Source organism: Bison bison, unplaced genomic scaffold (genome assembly GCF_000754665.1).
Source record: "Bison bison bison isolate TAMUID 2011002044 unplaced genomic scaffold, Bison_UMD1.0 scf7180017864098, whole genome shotgun sequence".
Lineage (NCBI taxonomy): Eukaryota > Metazoa > Chordata > Mammalia > Artiodactyla > Bovidae > Bison > Bison bison.
Genome location: NW_011494670.1, coordinates 5098695 through 5119379, shown reverse-complemented (window position 1 = coordinate 5119379; position 20685 = coordinate 5098695). Strand labels below are relative to the sequence as shown.

General features: G+C 36.4%; 2 protein-coding genes across 10 annotated transcripts in view; one reads left to right on the top strand and one right to left on the bottom strand.

The window, feature by feature from the left end:
• DZIP3 (DAZ interacting zinc finger protein 3) overlaps positions 1-9001 on the bottom strand; it is a 144704-nt gene extending 135703 nt beyond the window's left edge. For 4 of the 8 annotated variants that reach the window (XM_010838575.1, XM_010838570.1, XM_010838577.1 and 1 more), the window contains exon 1: positions 8026-8112. The gene's annotated coding sequence lies outside the window, so the exon portion shown is untranslated. Of the gene's footprint in view, positions 1-2788; positions 2901-3635; positions 5385-8025; positions 8144-8775 lie in introns of those variants that run through there. The other 4 variants (XM_010838579.1, XM_010838580.1, XM_010838571.1 and 1 more) reach the window with 3 other exon arrangements.
• KIAA1524 (KIAA1524 ortholog) overlaps positions 8230-20685 on the top strand; it is a 28164-nt gene continuing 15708 nt past the window's right edge. The window contains exons 1-9 of one of the 2 annotated variants that reach the window (XM_010838582.1): positions 8230-8613; positions 10389-10536; positions 11625-11737; positions 12584-12678; positions 13925-14021; positions 15163-15285; positions 15431-15576; positions 15952-16027; positions 19067-19285. In XM_010838582.1, coding sequence (XP_010836884.1) covers positions 8512-8613; positions 10389-10536; positions 11625-11737; positions 12584-12678; positions 13925-14021; positions 15163-15285; positions 15431-15576; positions 15952-16027; positions 19067-19285 — 1119 coding nt within the window. In that variant the 5' untranslated portion in view covers positions 8230-8511. The remainder of the gene's footprint in view (positions 8614-10388; positions 10537-11624; positions 11738-12583; positions 12679-13924; positions 14022-15162; positions 15286-15430; positions 15577-15951; positions 16028-19066; positions 19286-20685) is intronic. The other variant, XM_010838583.1, reaches the window with a different exon arrangement.

Sequence of the window (20685 nt, the reverse complement as noted above, 5' to 3'; positions counted from 1 at the left end):
CACTGCCAGATGTCCTTCAGGGGACAAAATTGCCCACAGCTCAGAACTACCTATTAAATGAATTAAAATGAAAAGGCTAACTAAATGAATATAGATTGTTCTCAGCAATTAAAAAAAAAAAAATCCTGTGATTAGGTATCATGAACGTGTGTGTGTGCTCTGCCACATCTGACTCTATCACCCCATGGAATGTAGCCTGCCAGGCTCTTCTGTCCATGGAATTTTCCAGGCAAGAATACTGGAGAGGGTTGCCATTTCCTACTCCAGGGGATCTTCTGGACTCAGGTATCATGTATAAACACAACAAATCATTTGTCTACAAAAAGGAGAAATGATAAAGTATCTCATTTAGTTTCCATCAGTGTGAAAAGTTGAGAGGTTGCACAGGATTCGTAGCTCAGAGCACAAGAGACACTGCAGCCAGTTTACAAGAGTGTACAAGTCAGCTTCAACACATTTAACCATGAAACCTTAAGTGGAATGAACATCTCCGTACTTTAGTTTCCTTATTTGAAAAATAGGGGGAAAGTTGATCCATGATTCACAGGGTGGTTGCAAAGAGTAAATGTTTTAAAACATGTAACTGAACATAGTAAGGACTATATTTGTTACTATCATCATCTTCATTTAATTTCATTTAAATTTATGGCAAAATCAGTTCACTTTCCTTCCAATTCTCTACCTTGGAGAAAAGCTATTATATGAAAAGGAATAGTAATAATGAGACTTAAGAAAATGGGTCAAAAACATCTTTCAAATATATCCTACATGATAACAATTGGCAGTTTAATCTGCATATATTTGGCACCTTGCAGTTTTCATATCAACACATATGAATCTGCCATATTCTTTAAACTGCATGATATCCCATTGTATAAATGAAACTATTTACCAGACCACTACTGATAAATACTTCAATTGTATCCAGTTTGTGTTTGTATGTGGGTTTTATATATATTTTTTTGGTATTATAAACAATGCTGCAATAAACAATCCTGAACATGCAACTTGGTCAAATTTTGAAAGCTACTTTACAAAGCTGGATTTCTATTTCAGCACTGAATTAAATGTATTTCAGGTCTGTTACTAAAGCAAATTCTGACAATGCTAGTTATCACTTCTGCTAGACTTTACCAAAAGAATTCTAAAACACTCCTGTAACTGGAGATGTGATATGTTCTGGCCACATATAGTACAGTAACCACTCCAAGGCTGAAGAAACTACAAAGAGGACACTTTTTAGGAATAACTCAAGACATTTTTATGGGAGTTTCTTTGAACCAAAATTTTAACTATTAATCTGTCAAATAGAAACAGTCATACTTGGTGGCTTTGAAAAGAGTAAAGCAGGAGTTTTGTGGCTTCAGCACTCTCACACGTGAGATAGTAAACAACAAGGGCTAAAGACATCAGTTTAAACTCAAAGAATAACAGATTGTACAATTAATTTGTTATTAGCTGTCTGAAGAATGGCCAAAATATACTGATTATTTGATTTTCTAATTTTCCATTTATTTCTTCCATTTTGTATTAATTTAGGTTCTTGGCAAAGACTCAAAATGAACATCTGCAAGACATAAAGAACCCATTGCAATGCTGGAGACCCAGGTTCAATCCCTGGGTTTGGAAGATCCCCTAGAGAAGGGAATGGCTACCCACTCCAGTATTCTGGCCTGGAGAATTCCACGGACAGAGGAGTCTGGGGGGCTACAGTCCATAGGGTCACAAAGACACAACAGTGACTTTCACTTTGGCAAGGCCTCAAAACATACCTACAAAAGGGAAGCCAAAATATCACTTTCCCCCAAGGAAAAAATATATAGTTTGCTTAAGTAAACTCCAAGACTGATTGACGATGGTTGGAAAATGTATGCAAAAGTTATCAGAAACCAAAGATTTAATCTGTCCCCAAAGATCAGGGTACTACTCAGCTCTAGCTATTTAGCAAAGATCATTGTTGGCACTATCTGGCAGATCACACCAGGACACAAGAAAATAGCAATGCACACCCAAGGCCCAGAAAATAGCAATGCACACCCAAGGCCCCATCCTTACAAATCTGCCAATATGGGGAACATCCTTGCCAAAATTAGCATCTTGTCTGAAGAAGGTATTTAATTCTCTTCAGATCTATTCAGTCATTTATTCCTGAACTTACACAAGCAAATTTGAAGTATATATATATATGTTATAAATATTTGGAATGTATCTATTATAAATATGCACAGGTTAGACTTCACCTGAAAAAAATCCAAATATTAAACAATCCATCAGTTTCAGGTTACTTACAGGTAGCACTGCGAAAACCATGCTACTCAAAAATGCAGCTAGGACTGTTGGAAGGACCATTTGTTCAGGAAACGCTCCAAAAGTGGGATATTTTCAGTCATTTAAAAATATTACATTGTCATTACAGTTGTTAGACAATAATGAAAAAAAAGGATATGACAGACTGTTAAGACATGACTCATATCGAGATGACAATCAAGCAGGGAATAGAGAATACAATATATACTTGATTCTCCCACCACCAATGACCCTACCCAAATCCAATATTATTCTCCATCAAGGTTAAAGATTTTGGAGAAGTCTCCAATTTTTTGGATCACATACTTCTAAAGAAGCAAATCTGAAAATACAATGAAAATATATGGCTAGCAATTCATTTATGCTATTAATGCTACTGTAAGTACTACTATAAAATAAAAAGAGTAAGACTAAAATTGGTAAAAAACAAAAGTTCTAATATTTATTGAACTGAACTGAACACTGTAATAGTTTCACATACCTAAGGTGTGCATACTCTACTTTGGACTCCCGTTTCAGAAAATGACTTCACATTTTAATTCAGGAAACATATACCCCTTTCCTGATCTTGATAATTTCTATTTCCTAAAAGACTAGAAAATTTTAAATGAGATATGCAGAAGCTCAACCACAACCACAACTTAAAAGTGCGCCATTTCATGTATGCTGCTGCTGCTGCTGCTAAGTCGCTTCAGTCGTGTACGACTCTGTGCGACCCCATAGACGGCAGCCCACCAGGCTCCCCCATCCCTGGGATTCTCCAGGCAAGAACACTGGAGTGGGTTGCCATTTCCTTCTCCAATGCATGGAAGTGAAAAGTAAAAGTGAAGTCGCTGAATCAAGTCCGACTCCTAGCGACCCCATGGACTGCAACCTACCAGTCTCCTCCGTCCATGGAATTTGCCAGGCAAGAGTACTGGAGTGGGCATTTCATGTTTACTTATAAAATCAGAGAAGGCAATGGCACCCCACTCCAGTACTCTTGCCTGGAAAATCCCATGGACAGAGGAGCCTGGTAGGGTGCAGTCCATGGGGTTGCTAAGAGTCGGACACGACTGAGCGACTTCACTTTCACTTTTCACTTTCATGCATTGGAGAAGGAAATGGCAACCCACTCCAGTGTTCTTGCCTGGAGAATCCCATGGACAGGGGAGCCTGGTGGGCTTCTGTCTATGAGGTCACACAAGAGTCGAACACGACTGAAATGACTTAGTAGTAGTAGTAGTATCTATAAAATTCGATTCAGAAACAATGGATAGCACTTTTAAAAAAGTCAAAAGTTTTGGGGATATGAAATTAGATGTGAAAATGCAGGACAAAACATTTACCCAAATTATCCATTGCTTGTATTCTTAGAGTTGAAGTCTGTGAAATGTACATTAAATAAAATCAGGAACTGTTTGAAAAGTGAGAACATTAATTTTATGGTTTGGTAAGTCATTTACAGATTAGCTTAATCATATACGGTTGGGAAAGAAACCAGGATGAAAATAATCGTAAATGGAGAATAATTTTGGTTTATTTAGGTTTCCTGGCTTTGTGATGGAAAGTAAACTGTTTTGAAAAAATGAGAGTTGACATTAACTGTACAGACTGTTTTCTGGCTCTGTATAAAGGCTAAAATCAATTTAATATCAGTACATATTTAAATTATTTTAATCGTACTGGAGACATGGTATCCAAATGACCTCATGTTTAGACCTCTACCAATTTTCTACCATTGATTTGTCTTGTATCTTTGGAACCTGGGCCAATAGGACTTTTGTTCTACCTGCTGTTTATGCCTATTGAATAATCTCTCAGCTTTAGTCTTGGCCTCATGCTCTCACTATCATGGAAGTCCCACAGAGTTACACTTTTTTTTTTCTTTTTATAAATCCCTTGCTACATCCCCAGTGCCTAGTACCTGGCATACTTCAAGCATTCAATACTGATATAAAGAATAAAGTCACCAATCCTTCCTCATACTTCAAGTCCTCTGAAGGCAGAAATAAACAGTGAAACCTGTATATAGATAAAGACTTCCTTCTCTGTCGACCTAGAGTCCACCTTCACAAGCTGAAAGCAGCCCAAATGCTACAGGTAACAGGAATCCCAACAGACAACCACAGGGTCAACATAGGTCCCCTGTCCTCTGGCAACTACTTCTCAGTGTTTCTGTTTTTCCACATCTCTCCAACCTCTAAATATTTTAGTTCTTCGAGGTTCAGTCTTTTCTACCCTACTCACCCCATGTCATTTAGTCTTGAGGCTTTACATTTTTATCTCTGGCCTTGACAACTCCTTTGATGACAAATAATATATTGAAGAGCCCACTCAAAAGCTTCCAGATGTCTAGTTGATACCTCACCATAACTGAGCTTGACTTCTGGATATCTCCCCTTCCCCAGAAAACAGCTGAAGTACCCACTCAGCCAAGTCAGGCCTTGATCAGACTAACTGCAGTCAACCCACAGACCAAGAAAGAAATTTTCAGTTTCACCCACTGAATTTTGAGGTGATTTGGTATGCAGCAAATATTGATCAATACTTCACCCTAATTAAAAATGCAATTCTCCATCTTGACTCTTATATTTCCTATCTCCCGTCTCTTTCTTTTCCTATATAGCACTTATTACTAACATTCATATATTTTACTTATATCTCTTTTTTTTCTTTGCTATATCTCCCATTAAAATAAAAGCTCTACTGTGGACAGACATTTTTGTTTAATTGATTCACTACTCTATCCCCAGAACCTAGAAATGAACCTGCTACTCAAGCACTCATTAAATATATGGAGATTAAATGAATTACAAATTAGCTCTGTATTCACACCTCCGATATAATTCCTCTATTACAACATTCAGTACACTGCACTTTTGTCAAAAAATACAGTTAATATCTCCATTCAATATGAGTCATCTAATACGACTTAAACCCTGGTCATGACATTAAAAATTTCCATTTTATTATTTAGCTTTGAAGATATGCTCATTAAGTTTTTCCAGAAGATATAAAGGAGTTTAACAGCCCTTGAGTTGCAAGCTCCTAGGCAAGTTTTAACTCCCTTAAATGTGTTAAGACAAAATACCAAGTATCCAATTCCTTTATCAGGGATTGGCATGAAATCTCTCCATAAAATGGTATTGCTGTCTGTTCTTTGTATTTGATGGAGATATTTTTCCTAATTTATAGATCAGGAAACACATTTAAGGGAGTTAAAACAATGAGCATATCTTCAAGGCTAAATAGTATCATTATGATTATTCCATATTTTAGAAATTACACTGATGAAATAAAGTAAGACAAGAAATATTGGAAGGGATTCAATTATTATTTTCTGGTGATACGTAGCTAGAAAATTTATGAGAGAAAGCAAAACTGAATCAATAAGGATATGTCAGTCAGTAAACTGAGTAAAAGACATACTACAAATCAGTTTCTCTTTTACCAGTAGCAAAAACAAACTAAAAAAATTTAGGGGAAAAAGAGAACCCACTCACAGTAACAAAAATTATATAATATCCAGGAATAAATTTAATGAGAATGGTACAAGACTACATGATAAGCTATACAATATTTCACTGAACATAAAATACAACGTGAATACTTAATATTGACTACCTCAGCAGTTTCTATATCTTCTCTATCAGCCAGACTAGAAACTTGGAATCCTATCCCTCTCATTCTTCCATTTGAAGTCATTCAGAGTCCTACCTATTTCACGTCATATATATTTCTTAAATTTGTCACCTTTTTGCTAACTCCACTTCAATTATCTCAGCCATCCTTTGGAAAGACTCCAGTAAAATAAATATTCTCCCTACTTCTGGGCTTATCTTCCTCAGAGTGTCAGAGTAATCAATCTAAAACACAAACCTAACTATCAGGACCCAGTTTGAAACCAGAGATCACCACTTAATTCAAGATAGAGTCCCAGCTCAAAGGCTAGTACAACCTTCAGTCATCTGGACCCAGCTCCATTTCCTCCTCCTCCTTTTCCCCTTTTGGGTCTTAAAAATATGGCTCTGTTTCTCATATTGGGATACACGAGTATCTCTGACAAAAGATGTCAGACCTTTTCACAGCTCAATTTTTGGTGAGGATTTTCTTAGAAAGATGTTATTTTACATTAAAATAAATATGGAGACGCAAAATGTGTGCGACTGCTCAAGTTAAAATGCAAGATTTCAAAGGATAGCACTTTTAGCACACAGCTTTGACCCTTTCCCTCAGATCTAAATGGGGACAATCGTGAGACAATTGTGAATGAAAAGTCTAATGCTGTCGAACTGTTATCACCTGTATTGCCAAGGACCTAAGATGTAACTGACACTTGCTGAGAACATAACTATGCCAGACAACTGTTCGTCATTGGTTAGCTCATTTTATAACCTGACATGACTTCATCTCTACTACTCTCTCTCACCCTCGCTTTCTACTCCAGCCATAGCAAGGTCCTTGCTGTTCTTTATATTATCCGGCTCCATTTCAAAGCTTTCCCCCTTGCTATTCTATCTAGAAATGTTTCCCCTTAGAAAGCACAGGTCTTTTTCGACTCTTCAAGTATTTTTCAAATCATGCTTTCTCTATCCTGACCTCCCATTTCTCTTTTTTAAACCATTACTCTAGAGGAGTAATTCTCTTTTTCTCCATCTCCCTTTCCTTACTGTGCTTATTATTTACTGTTTTTTTCCCCTATCAGAATGTAATGGTAGGATTTTTGTTTCATGACAATAGGATTTTTAGTTTACTGAATCTAGTGCTTAGACCAATGCCTAGCACGCTGTAGGCTCCAGCTATTTATTCAATGAGCAATAGTATGAAATAGATGCTACTGTTACTCAGATTTTACTTCAAGATGAGATCGAAACAGTGAGAATTTGTCTACGGTCACACAGTAAAAAGGTAGATTTAGGATTTGTAAGCAAACAGCCTGGCTCCGCTCCTTACCATAATCGCATTATGCCTCTAATTGGTGACTTTTGTACCTACTATTATCCTCTACATTTAATTCCTTCCCAGCAGGGTCCCTAACTAGCAGGATTAGCCCACTTTATACACTCGATAATTGTTTACAGAATGAATAAATGCATAAACACATTAATTACCCAATGATTTATGCCTCATTTTTACCTTTCAGAATTAAACTGCTTTTTAATACAAAAATAATTCGTCTTTAAAAATGAAGTGACGCAAAATAGGCTTTCTTTGAATTGACAAAACATAATTTCTGACAGATGGTTTAATAAAAAGGATGTGTACCCAGTTCTTAACATTTTCTCCAAACTGGCTTTTAAAGCTTCATTCAACAATACCGTACAATAAGCAAAAAAGCTCCAGAACCACTCTGACTCATTTCATGATATTCACATGCATAATACTATTTCTGAACAAAAACCGCGAACAGTGCCATTTCCTTAGACACCAAGATTTATAAATCCACCATGCCAAATAAAAGCAGACACCTTCACTTACAAAACTGACGCTAATAAGAACAGCCTTCGGAGCAACACCTGGCACAGGAATCACCTGGGCCAGCTTTCTTAAATAAATTGACAACGACTATCATAAGCGCATGACTAACTTGCCACCGAATCCGAACGGCCATAGGTTTACTCAGAAACCAACATTCCTCAGTAGAAGCGGTGGACAAACAAGCGATTTTAAAAACAGGCCTCTCCCGGGCCGCCTCAAAATCTAGAACCCAAGATTCTCCTCCTCAGAGCTCCTCACCGTGTCTAGACTAGGGGAAAGCGACCATTTCTCAGGAAGAAGACGCACAAAGAAACAACTGGCCACCCACGGTGAAGGCCAAGGAAGGAAACGCAAAGAGGGCCCACAGACGAACAGGGACCCCATGCTACCCCTCCGCCCCCTACGCCAGTGGAGCCGCAATTGACTTCTCGCGAGATTTCTCAGCTTCACGGGATCTCGAACTAAAACCTCGCGTCTTTTCAGATCGGGGGTCTGAAAGGACAACTACTAGCCCGCTTTACGGACTCATACTGGGCCTCGACATCCCCCACCTCCACCACTCCATCCCAGCCCTCCCTTTCCTTCGTAGGGTGCCATCCTCAAGTTGCCAAGGGACTTCCGGAGCTCAACCGGAATCGGAAGCTTCTGGGAGCGAGGGGGTGGAGAAGAAAAATCAAAAAAAGCGCGGTAAAAGCTGGAGGACGGTGGTGGTACCCGCTCCAAGCGGCCCTGCGGCGGGTCCGGATGGACTCCACTGCCTGCTTGAAGTCTTTGCTTCTGAGCATCAGTCAGTATAAAGCCGTTAAGTCCGAGGCGAACACCGCTCAGCTTTTGCGGCACTTAGAGGTAAGTAAGGGGCTCCGGGGATGGCGGACGAGACGGACTTCCCTGTAGCCTTCGTTCACTTGGTGGCCGAGACTGTAGCGGTCTCAGCTTCGAAAACAAAGGGCAACTCCTCGCTCCCACCGCTGTCTTTTTGTATTGCTATAGAAAGCGAGAGATTGTCACCTTTGAATTCCCACCCAACTCCAGGCCTCTCCGCGTTCAGCTGACTGCAGTGAGAAAGAGTACTGAAAGCCCTAGGAAGCGGGAGGGTGAGACAAAAGGGGGAGGAATTTCAGCGTATTTGGAGTTGGTAGAGGAAAGAGCTCCGAGCTGTATCTTTTCCTTTGCTGCTTATTTTCGTTTTTCCATTGTAACAGGCCTTTTCAGAGGTACAGCAATTCTCGGAGGTGGAGATGCTAGAGAATAAGGATTAAAATTTGATTTATCTCTTGTCCCTTAGGCATTTTGCAATCTGAACCTGTTGCTTATTGCTTTTATTTGAACTCATGTTGATCTCGAGCTTGAAAATTACTATTTCAATTTACTCTGGATTGAGGACCAATCTTCTTTACTAGTAATCATAATCCTTTTTTCTTTACCAAAATGTATTGCTCACAGTTTTTCAGTCCTAAAATGCTGAATTGTTGTCACTTTTTCCGTTACTTCCCAATGATTTGCTTCTAGAGTGTGCTTATTTTGTGTTAAAAGATATAACCACAGCTTTCTGTGATCCTGTTTGTTTTTAGACTCTTAAACTCCGGCTGTCATTTGTTATACTTTAATGGAATTCCAATTAATATTGACATCAGTTTAATAAAAAGTAATTAAGCTCAAAGTTATTCTTAATTCTATGTTGCAGCTTCTCAACATAGAATTGAACATAATTTTAAAATATATCCTATTTGTTATATTAATCCTATGATAAAAGGCTAAATTTGCAAAGATTAGAAACTGCTGCGAAGAAGGCTATTGTGAATGGCCAGCAACATCAGCCTTTGCTCTAACTGGTGTACACTCAAGGTTACTTGTGTAACCTTGAGAACTCTCAAGGTTCTCTGGTGCTCCTCTTCTTACTACTTGAGCTGCCTGTCTCCTAAGAATACTTGTTTTCTTTAAGAATTAAGAATCTTAGATTGTAATCTGAAACATTATTTATTTTTGAGAATAAACAGGTATGTTATGAATCTGAGCAGAGTGTTATCAACAATTGAAAGAGACTTCAAAGAAATTTGAGGCTTAGAGATTGACTTCTATGTACTCTGTTCTCAGACTTTTCAAGAGGTTTACCAAAAACACTTCTATCATTTAGTTGAAATATAACACACGTGCATTGCATGAAGTGCATTAATGTTAAATGAAGAGCTTGGTAGTTTTATTTATTTTTAAACCAAAGTGTACTCTCAAGTAGCTACGACCTGTTATCATGAGGTAGAACATTTCCAGCACCACATAAGTTGTCCCTTACATGGATTGTTCAGATGTCCCTTGTCCAGATAAGTGGATTCATGTGTACTTTTTATAATGCCCTACAGGATAGTGTAACAGGCAAACCTAACCTAATTAGTGGAAGAGAATTAGAGAAAGCTTACTAGAGGAAACAAAACCGAGACTGGAATAATTACATTAGTTAGTGAGTGAAGGGATAGGTGATCTTCCATGTAGAGGGAACAGCGTGTATGAATTTTCTAAATTGGAAAAGTGTGGCAGTGCCACTTTGGAAAAACTGGGTTATATGTAAGATGGAGAAGTGAAAATTGCCATTTCTTAACTAACACGTTTTAATGACTGTTTTCTAGGTAATTTCTGGACAGAAGCTCACTCGATTATTTACATCAAATCAGATACTACCAAGTGAATGCTTAAGTTGCCTTGTAGAACTACTTGAAGACCCAAACATAAGTGCCCCACTGATCTTAAGTATCATCAGTTTGCTGTCTCAACTAGGTAATGTATTTAGTTTCTCTTTTATTTTTTAGAAGATGCATGAATTTAGTATTTTCTTAAAGGGCAGGTTCCATTACAGAATCTTTTGGAGGATGATTCACATTTGAAAGATGTCTTAGAAAAAAAAGATTTCTTTGCTGCAGGACCTCTTTGAACTATCTTGTTGTGGATCTCCTGTAAAGGGAATATTATACGCATCCTTTTTTAAGATTATTGGAACAGAATCTGAAGCATATCAAGGGTTCAATGGTCTACAGAAAAGAATGTACCTTGGGAAATGTACATTTCCCTGCTGCTGCTAAGTTGCTTCAGTTGTGTCTGACTCTGTGCGACCCCATAGATGGCAGCCCATCAGGCTCCCTGGTCCCTGGGATTCTCCAGGCAAGAACACTGGAGTGGGTTGCCATTTCCTTCTCCAGTGAATGAAAGTGAAAAGTGAAAGTGAAATTGCTCAGTTGTGTCAGACTCTTAGCGACCCCATGGACTGCAGCCTACCAGTCTCCTCTGTCCATGGGATTTTCCAGGCAAGAGTACTGGAGTGGGGTGCCATTGCCTTCAAATTTTAAAAAATACATGTACAAATGTCAGTATGAACAGTATTGGAAAATCATAACTAGTGATCAAAATATCATCCTTTTTTTGATAGACTATACTAAACCTAGAGCTAAAAGCTAAAAATGCAAGTGTTGCTTTTTTTGTTTTTTCCCTGCCTTGTCTTAGTTTTTAGATTTTAATTCACTGGTTACTTATTTTCCTGATTTGTGTTTGGGGGTACAAGGGAGATATTTCTGTGTGTGGTTATAAAATTAGTACATGCTTATTTAAAAAAAAAAACTGATACAGAAGTGGTAACAGATCATTTCAAATAGACCATAAAAATGTTCAATATCTGTGTTGTCCAGTATAGTAGCCACCATGGTTGAAATTCTGAATTGGGAGGTATTTGTAAATAACATAGCCACATCATATTTTATATTTTTATATAATGGTAAATTTAATATGAAGTAAGTTTTAAATTATTTGTCTTTCATCCATGAAGGCCATATATAAAGATGATCTACTTCGTGTCATTTTATTTTAACTTACAGCTGTAGACAATGAAACTAGAGACTGTCTTCAGAATACATACAACCTAAATAGTGTGCTGGCAGGAGTGGTTTGTCGGAGCAGTACTTGCCACAATGATTCAGTGTTTTTGCAGGTATACACACCTACTTTCCACTTCATGCTTATTCTTCCTTATTTTCAAATCAGAATTGATAGTATCTATTATGAAGTGCTGACGTACAGTGTACTGCATGCTGGCATTAATACTGCATAGTTAGGCACAGTTCTCACCATCATTAAATTTAAAAACTGGTTATTCACATGTGCTACCACTTAAGAGATTCTAAAGAAGAAAATTTACATCTAGCACTATTATTGAAGGAAAATTCACATAACTATTTTGACAGATTTATAAACATAGATGTCAGCCTTTTTAAGATGTAAGCTGTTCATTTTAAAATTTTAATTTAAAGTTAGTATCTAGGCTCATACTGTTGAGGAAACATTCTATAAAAATTGAAGCTATATAGATTTAGTCTTCTTTAACATAGGCTCAATGCTCTTATACCCATATTTCTCTGAACCGAAAATGCCATCAGTTGTAAGAAAGAAAAACATTGTAAATTAAACTGACATGCAATTTTAAAGATGATAAAATATGAATAATATATATCTTAGAATTGATAGACTATATTCTCAACTTGTATATAAGTTTAAGATGGTTAAGTAAACCAGGTTGCTGACACAATGCTGTGTTTGAGATAGAATGTATAGAAATGTGTGAATCAGGAGGTGAACTTTTAAAGTCTCATTAATTGTGTATGTTTAAGTAAAATCTCATTACTTGCATGTGAAAATAGAACCTTTCTAAGATATGGAAAGAGTTTTACTCTAAATGCCTCCTAAAATGCTTACATGCTCAGAATATGTGTAGGAGTTCATTTTTGTGATCATGCAGATATATATGTGTTTATATTCATTGCTGTTTTCTTATTCTCAGTGCATTCAGCTTCTGCAGAGGTTAACATACAACATCAAAATTTTGCATTCTGGTGCCAATATAGATGAATTAATTACATTCCTGATAGATCATATGTGAGTATGCAACCACACATGTAACCAAATAATCTACTGGTTTATGTTTTTTTTTTAATGTAGAACTGTTGATTCCATTATAAGCACTTACACAATTAGTCATAGAGAGTAACAGGCCTGCTGGTGAAACAAGTCACCTAAAATAGAGGTGGTCTCAAACTAGCGGTCAAGGACTAACCCCTTTAAAAAAACAACAACAACTCTTATCCAGGATTAATTTAACTTTAAAAACAAATATAAGCTATCAATTGACTCTTTTCAATTTAACTAAACAGTCTACCTAAACAATCAGGTAAAGACATACATCCGTACAACTTGTAATCCCAAGTTTTCTTTTTAAAACCATTTCACAGACAGGAAAAAAATAATATGAAACCATTCAAGAAATACAATGACAAGCAAAAATACGTAGGGAAAGAGGAACACATTGAACACATTGAGCTTCCCTGGTAGCTCAGTTGGTAAAGAATCCGCCTCAATGCAGGAGACCCTGGTTCGTTTACTGGGTTGGGAAGATCCACTGGAGAAAGGATAGACCACCCACTCCAGTATTCTTGGACTTCCCTTGTGGCTCAGCTGGTAAAGAATCCACCTGCAATGTGGGAGACCTGGATTCAATCCCTGAGTTGGGAAGATCCCCTGGAGAAGGGAAAGGCCACCCACTCCAGTATTCTGGCCTGGAGAATTCCATAAACTGTATAGTCCATAGGGTCACAAAGAGTTGGACAAGACTGAGCAACTTTCACTTTCAGGAACACATTGTGTTGACTTACTGGTTTATTTTTAACTAAAATATGTAATAATTCAATTTTTCTTAAATAATTTTTTCCCTAATTTTTAAACTGAGATAATGACTCCTGTTTATTCATTGGATGATTTCAAGGATCAAATGGTGTTTTTGATCAGTTTTTATAACAGAAACTTATGAATTGATTGAGACAGAAAAACTTATTGAAACTGAAAATTATGTTTATATTTAATCTTCTTGAAGGAATATACTGATGAGATAGCATATGATTGCTCTGATAATTATTTCTATATTTTTATGCTAAATTGAGTAGGATCATTGACTTTCAAAACATGAAATAAATGATCAGTACTGTTCAAAACTTGGCAGTCTTCACATGTTAATCAGATTTTTCTTTTTGCTTATAAAAAGGAAGGAATTTAAATGTGTAAATGACTGTTTTTGAGTAATTTAGAAGGAACTTAATATTTTTATCTTTTATTATTTTTCTTAAAACAGTCAGTCTTCTGAAGATGAGTTGACAATGCCTTGTCTAGGATTATTGGCAAATCTTTGCCGGCACAATCTTTCTGTTCAAACGCACATAAAGACTTTGGTAAGAAGTTTATAAAATGTTTCTTTTGTTTTGTGGTAGGTTCACCTTTTTCTTTAAAAAGAAATTTAACAAGAATTTGTGTTGTCTAGCTGACTTATCAAAGTTAACAAAGCATCAGATTGACGTAAATAACTTGAAGTACTCTAGCCTTCATATATGTTTAATTAAGACGAGTTAATACAAATGTTAATTTATATACTAGAAGTTTTTCTTCTGTAGCATCTCATTATTTGTCGTGTTGAATAATATAAGAAATGCTGAGTTTTGTGCTAATAGAGAGGAGACATGCCATTGGCAGTTGCATTTACCTCAGTCTTGTATTTCTACACATCAATTACAACTTTCTCAAAAAGATTTATAAGTGCCTAGCACCATTACCCGGAGAAGGCAATGGCACCTCACTCCAGTACTCTTGGCTGGAAAATCCCATGGGCGGAGGAGCCTGGTAGGCTACAGTCCATGGGGTCGCTAAGAGTCAGACACAACTGAGCGACTTCACTTTCACTTTTCACTTTCATGAATTGGGGAAGGAAATGGCAACCCACTCCAGTGTTCTTGCCTGGAGAATCCCAGGGACGGGAGAGCCTGGTGGGCTGCTGTCTATGGGATCGCACAGAGTCGGACACAACTGAAGTGACTTTAGCAGTAGCAGTAGCATCATTACCAGTACTTGTGAGAAGTGAAGGAACTCAAATGAGATTTATCTGAACCACTGTTAGAAATATATTAAATCAGGAAAGTTCATTGATTCTTTAAGTTTCTTTATGAACAGTTCGCTTGCTGTACAATATTCAGTATTACTTGTTTAGTTTTAAATTTAACAGTATCTCATTTGTTCATGTGCTGGATTTTTCTGGCCTCATCCTGTTTTGTTGGTGGAGGTTATTTTGAGCCATGAAACTGTTTGAGAAAGGTAAACATTTGCTCATAAACTCAAACTACACACTGCTGTTTACTCAGATTGTACCTGTTCATACTACTGTAAGCAATTTGTGAAAGTACCACTTACACCTTGATCTCTAAGTTGATAATAATATTTTAAAAAGTTTACCTATTCTGTACAAGACAAACTTTCTAAAACAAAATGTAAGACTCATAATTTTTTCATTCTAATCTATTTTTAAATTTTTTTCTTCCTCAGAATAATGTGAAATCTTTTTATCGAACTCTTATAAGCTTCTTGGCCCATAGTAGTTTAACTGTGGTTGTGTTTGCACTTTCAATATTATCCAGTTTGACGTTAAACGAAGAGGTTGGGGAAAAGGTAAAAATTTTTTTGCAATTTATGAAACTAATTCTAAAGTTTATATTCTCTGATAATTTAAAAGTTGTTGAGACTCTGAGTTTTAGTGTGGTGTCAACGTAAACTTTTTTTTTGTATAACATCCTTTTCCTGATTTGTTTTTAAGCTGTTCCATGCACGAAATATTCATCAGACATTTCAGCTAATATTTAATATTCTCATAAATGGGGATGGCACACTGACCAGAAAGTATTCAGTTGATCTACTGGTGGATCTTCTTAAGAATCCTAAAATTGCTGATTATCTTACCAGGTATGGCTATCTGACAAACTTAGGATGTTTTTTAAACCAAAATGTATTTGTAATAAAACTGCCTTTTTACACTTAGTAAACTTGGACTGTACTTACTTACAATAGACTAAAATCAGAATGTTTTCATGTGCTTTATGTTCCTGTTCTTTTTTGTTTTTCTGACTTGAAATATGAAAGTATAACAAGGGTATGTGTGTATTTTTTACTTTGTCTTAGGTAAATAAGGTTGTACCATTCTCCAGAATATACATATCTTGATTAATCTTTGCAAAACCAGTTTTACCTCTGAACAGTATGATTATCTTACATATAAATCCTTTTAATGTATCAGTTTCATACTTATCATTTGATGTGTGTTTTTATTTTAAAATCTAGGTATGAGCACTTTTCTTCATGTCTTAATCAAGTATTAGGTCTTCTTAATGGAAAGGATCCTAATTCTTCTTCAAAGGTATATATAGCTTTTTGTTTTTAAAGTTTTTAAAAACTACAATATGCAGAAAAATGTAAGTGCACAGATCTCTGAATCTTTGCAAAATGAACACAGCCAAGTAACCAAGATCTCAAGCAAGAAACTAGATATTACCAGTATTTAGAACCCTCCTTGAATCCTCATAAACTGGCATAATCCTTTTAGGAAACTGTTTTCACGGTGCCTGTCGAACACATGTAAACCCTATGGCACAGATTCCACTCCCATCTACATAGTTGAGAGATATGTCAGTAAGCTCACAAAAGACGTAGAAAGTGTTAAATGGAAAGTGAAAGTTTAAAACTGGTACTATTTACTGATTTTTTTTAATGCAGATCCTAGGGTAAACCCAACAAAACATGTACAAGGCCTCTACTCTGAGATTACAAAACATTAATAGAAAAAACCTAAGTAAACACAGATATAGCAAGTTCATAGATTGGACGAGTTTACCATATTAGGTCAGTCAGAATTATAGCAAGCTTTAGGTTTTTTTTGTTTTTGGTGTATATGGAAATTGGGAAGCTGATTATAAACACTATATGGATATGCAAGGGTCTAAAAATAGCCATGACTATTCTGAAAAATGAACAAAGCTAGAGGGCTTATAGTACCAGATATTGAAGTGTAATGCAAAGCTCCAGTAATTAAAATAGTGCAGTATTGTCATAAGGATAAACAGCTAGCTCAGTGGAACAGAGTACAGTACAGAACAAACCCACAGAATATAGCCTCCTGATTGATAACAGTACACTCTTAAAATTATCATTGCAGTAAATGATACTGGTCAATTGGATATCCATATGGGGAAAAGCTGAATTTTAACCCTTACCTCACACCAGATGAAAAAATCAGTCTTATAAAGATTGTAGCTCTCAATGTGGAAGGAAAATAGTGAACTTTAAGAAGAAACACCTAGCAGAATATCTGTAGCCTTGGGATGAAGATTTTCTTAAACAGAAAACAAAAACATAAACTATGTAGGAAAAAATGTTGGTAAGTTAGATTACGTTAAAATTAAGAGCTTTTCTGTTCATGAGAGGCCACTAATAATTTAAAGAGTGAAAAAGTTGCTCAGCTTTATTAATCTTCAGGGAAATGCCAATTTAAATGGTAATACAATACCATTACACACCCGCAAGATGGTTAAAATTTAAAATACGGATACTATCAAACATAGATAATGTAAAGAACGTTGAAATACTCATGGGCTGAAAATTGGTAAAAGCTTTTATGAAAACTGGTATTATCTACTAACATAGGATACGTGTATAAACTCTGACCCAGGAATTCCACTCTTTTATTTACCTCAGAGTTGAATACATGTGTTCACCATGTACAAAACGCAGCAGTGTTGTTAACAATAGCCAGGAATTGTAAACAACCTAAATGCCAACAACAGTGGAATGGGCAAATAAACTGTGGTATGTTGATACACTGAAATACTATACAACAGTGAGAATGTATGAGGTGAAGCTGCATGTGAAAATATAAGTGAATCTCACTAACATAATGCTAAGCTAAAACAGATGTGAAAGTGTACACTGTAAGATTGTATTGGTATATAAAGTTCCATGTGAGTTTTTTATATAAAATGGCAAGCTGATTGAAAATTTTATATGGAAATGCAAAGATCCAAGAATAGCTAAGGTAAAATTAATGTCTGGTGTCAAAAATCTGATGTCAGAGTAGTGATTGAGGCATTGTCTGGAAGGGGACTCAAGGGAATTCAGGAGTTTTGATGGAATTCTCATGATCTAGTTGCTAGTTATTCAGGTAATTCACTTTGGGGAGAACATCTAGCTTTGCATTAGCTATTGATATTTTTATTTCCCTCTATGTTACACTTATAGAGAAATTGTAAATGAGAGTATTTGCTTCTATGTGCAGTACATAATCTCTGGTTAGGTAAATAAGAAACTGGTGATAGTGTCTGTTGCTTCCAGGGAATGTTAGGTAGAGGTCAGGTCAGTACCGACTTTGGAACCAAGTGAAAGTATTATCTATTCAAAAACAAGTACTACAATTTGTATTTAAAAGAAAGTAAGTCAAAGTTTATCATTTGTAACATAGTAAATGCTAATGAGTTGAATTCTATTAAAATCAGACACTGTCAGGTTGATTAAAACACAAATCCCAATTGTATGTCATTTACAAGGAACAGATAAAGGTGGAAATAAGTACACAAAGAGATACCAATACTTTTTTTTTTTAATAATAAGTTGGTAGTATGTTAAATAAGGTAGAATTTAACTTAATAGCTAATAAACAAGTTGATGTGGAATGCTATGTAATGGCATAAGGCTTAGTTATGAAGCACAAAAGAAATGTGGTAGACCAGGGAATCAGGCTAAGGGGCGTATTGCCAGCATTACGTAAACTGTGGAAATAGCCATCCTTTAAGTTTTAAAGCTTTGGGATGCCATTTTTAAATATTATCCTGAAGTACACTTTATAGCAGTTCATAACTCTTGCCTGGAAAATCCCAGGGATGGAGGAGCCTGGTGGGCTGCAGTCCATGGGTCACTAAGAGTCGGATGCGACTGAGCGACTTCACTTTCACTTTTCACTTTCATGCCTTGGAGAAGGAAATGGCAACCCACTCCAGCATTCTTGCCTGGAGAATCCCAGGGACGGCGGAGCCTGGTGGGCTGCCGTCAATGGGGTTGCACAGAGTTGGACACGACTGAAGCGACTAGCAGCAGCAACATGAGACACATGTTTGTGCTGAAGAAAAATTAAGTACTATGGAAGGTATATAACATTAGTTGAAGTTGCCCTTCTTCAGTTCCCATAGTCCTCTTAACTGAAGTAACTACCATTAACAAGTTTATTTGTAACCTTCTGGAACCTAATGACACGTTTTGAGAAATAATACTCTGAGAAAAATGGGAAGCAACTTTTAATTTTTATTTTATTTTATTTAAAAGTAAATATCATTTCCAACTTCATCTTTTGGTTGCTTTGTGCATTGAAGTCTAATGAAATAGACCTTAATGAAGACTTTATATTGCACAGGTTTTAGAATTACTTCTTGCCTTCTGTTCAGTGACTCAGCTGCGCCACGTGCTCACACAGATGATATTTGAGCAAACTCCATCTGGCAGCACCGTTCTGGGAACCCGTTCTAAGTGTTTAGAACCTACTGTAGCTCTACTTCGTTGGTCAAGCCAACCTTTGGATGGATCAGAAAACTGTCCTATTTTAGCGCTGGAGTTGTTCAAGGAAATATTTGAGGTACTAGAGTGACTAACAAATTGACTTTTCCACTCTAATGATTCTCAGTAGACAGTTTTCTAAAATGTTTATTATATGTTTATAATAAATTTCCAATTGTTCATACCCTTTAGGAACTTAGCAATTACTGGACTCCCTGCCTCTAGTAGTAAATCCCTAGTTACTGAATTTCGTTTTTCTGGCCAAGTCCCCAAAATTAGTGAGACTCCTGTGTTTTCACTAAATAACTTACATATACTCCTTTCAGAATAATAAGTAAAGGTATGACTAAGATTTGTATGGTTTGTGGTGTATGACTGTACTTGGCAATAGTTATATTCTGTCTCTCTATCTCAGTAGATACTGTCTGCTGTTTTTATTGAGTGGATATATAGTAACATTGAATTAAGTCAGTCAGATGGAGTGGAACATGTCAGGTATTTAAGGATATAAACAAAAATCCTTTACTGGGAATTCCCTTATAGTATAGTGGGTTAGGGCTCTGCTCTTCTTCTGCAGGGGGCATGGGTTGAATCTGGGATCCAGAAACTGATCTCACATACCATGCAGTGCAGGCTGAAAAAAAGCCCTTTTCACAGAGGCCATTAAATTCTGATAGATTCTGTTATCTAGGTCATTATGTTTTCTCTACTGTTACCCTATTTTTATACCCATTCTGTCTATACCAGCATTTTTCTAGAATGTTTACCCTCTCATGACTGTCATGACTAGATCCTATGCACAAACCAAAATGTGTATGAGTGATTAAATATATTTGTTAAGGATTATCCACAAATTATTCTTTATGTTTCATGTTGATCTTGACTTAACAATCAGTTTTAGCTTTGAAAAAGCCCTGTGAGATTCCTAATGGGAATTATTTGTGGTTGTAAAGTGTTAATACCAGTGTCTCTTGTTATTGTAATTGCATTTAGCATCTTAACGATATTTGTTTTCAGTACATACTTAGAATAATTTTTAAGTCACAGAGTCCACTTTGAAAAGTCTTGTTTGAGACTGGTCCATTTGATAAAAAAGTCATCATAGCCCTCAAAACTGGATGAAAGTGTAGATTTTAAATAGGAGACACAGGTCAAGAATATCTGAAGTAATTACAAATGACCCTTGAACAGCATAGATTTGAACTACTTGGGTCCACTTATATGTAGATTTTTTTTCCAATAGTAAATACTACAGTACTACACAGTCTGCAAGGTTAGGTGAATCCGTAGATACAGAATCACAGATACAGGAGGCCAGGGCCAATTAGATTATACTCAGATTTCAGCTGCATGGTGAGGTTGGCACCCCTAACCTTCACATTGTTCAAGGACCATCTGTATAAGAAATATAAAGAGTGTTGCAGTTCAGTGATGACTGTGCCTTCTGTATTCTCTTTTTTTTTTTTTTTTATTTTTTGG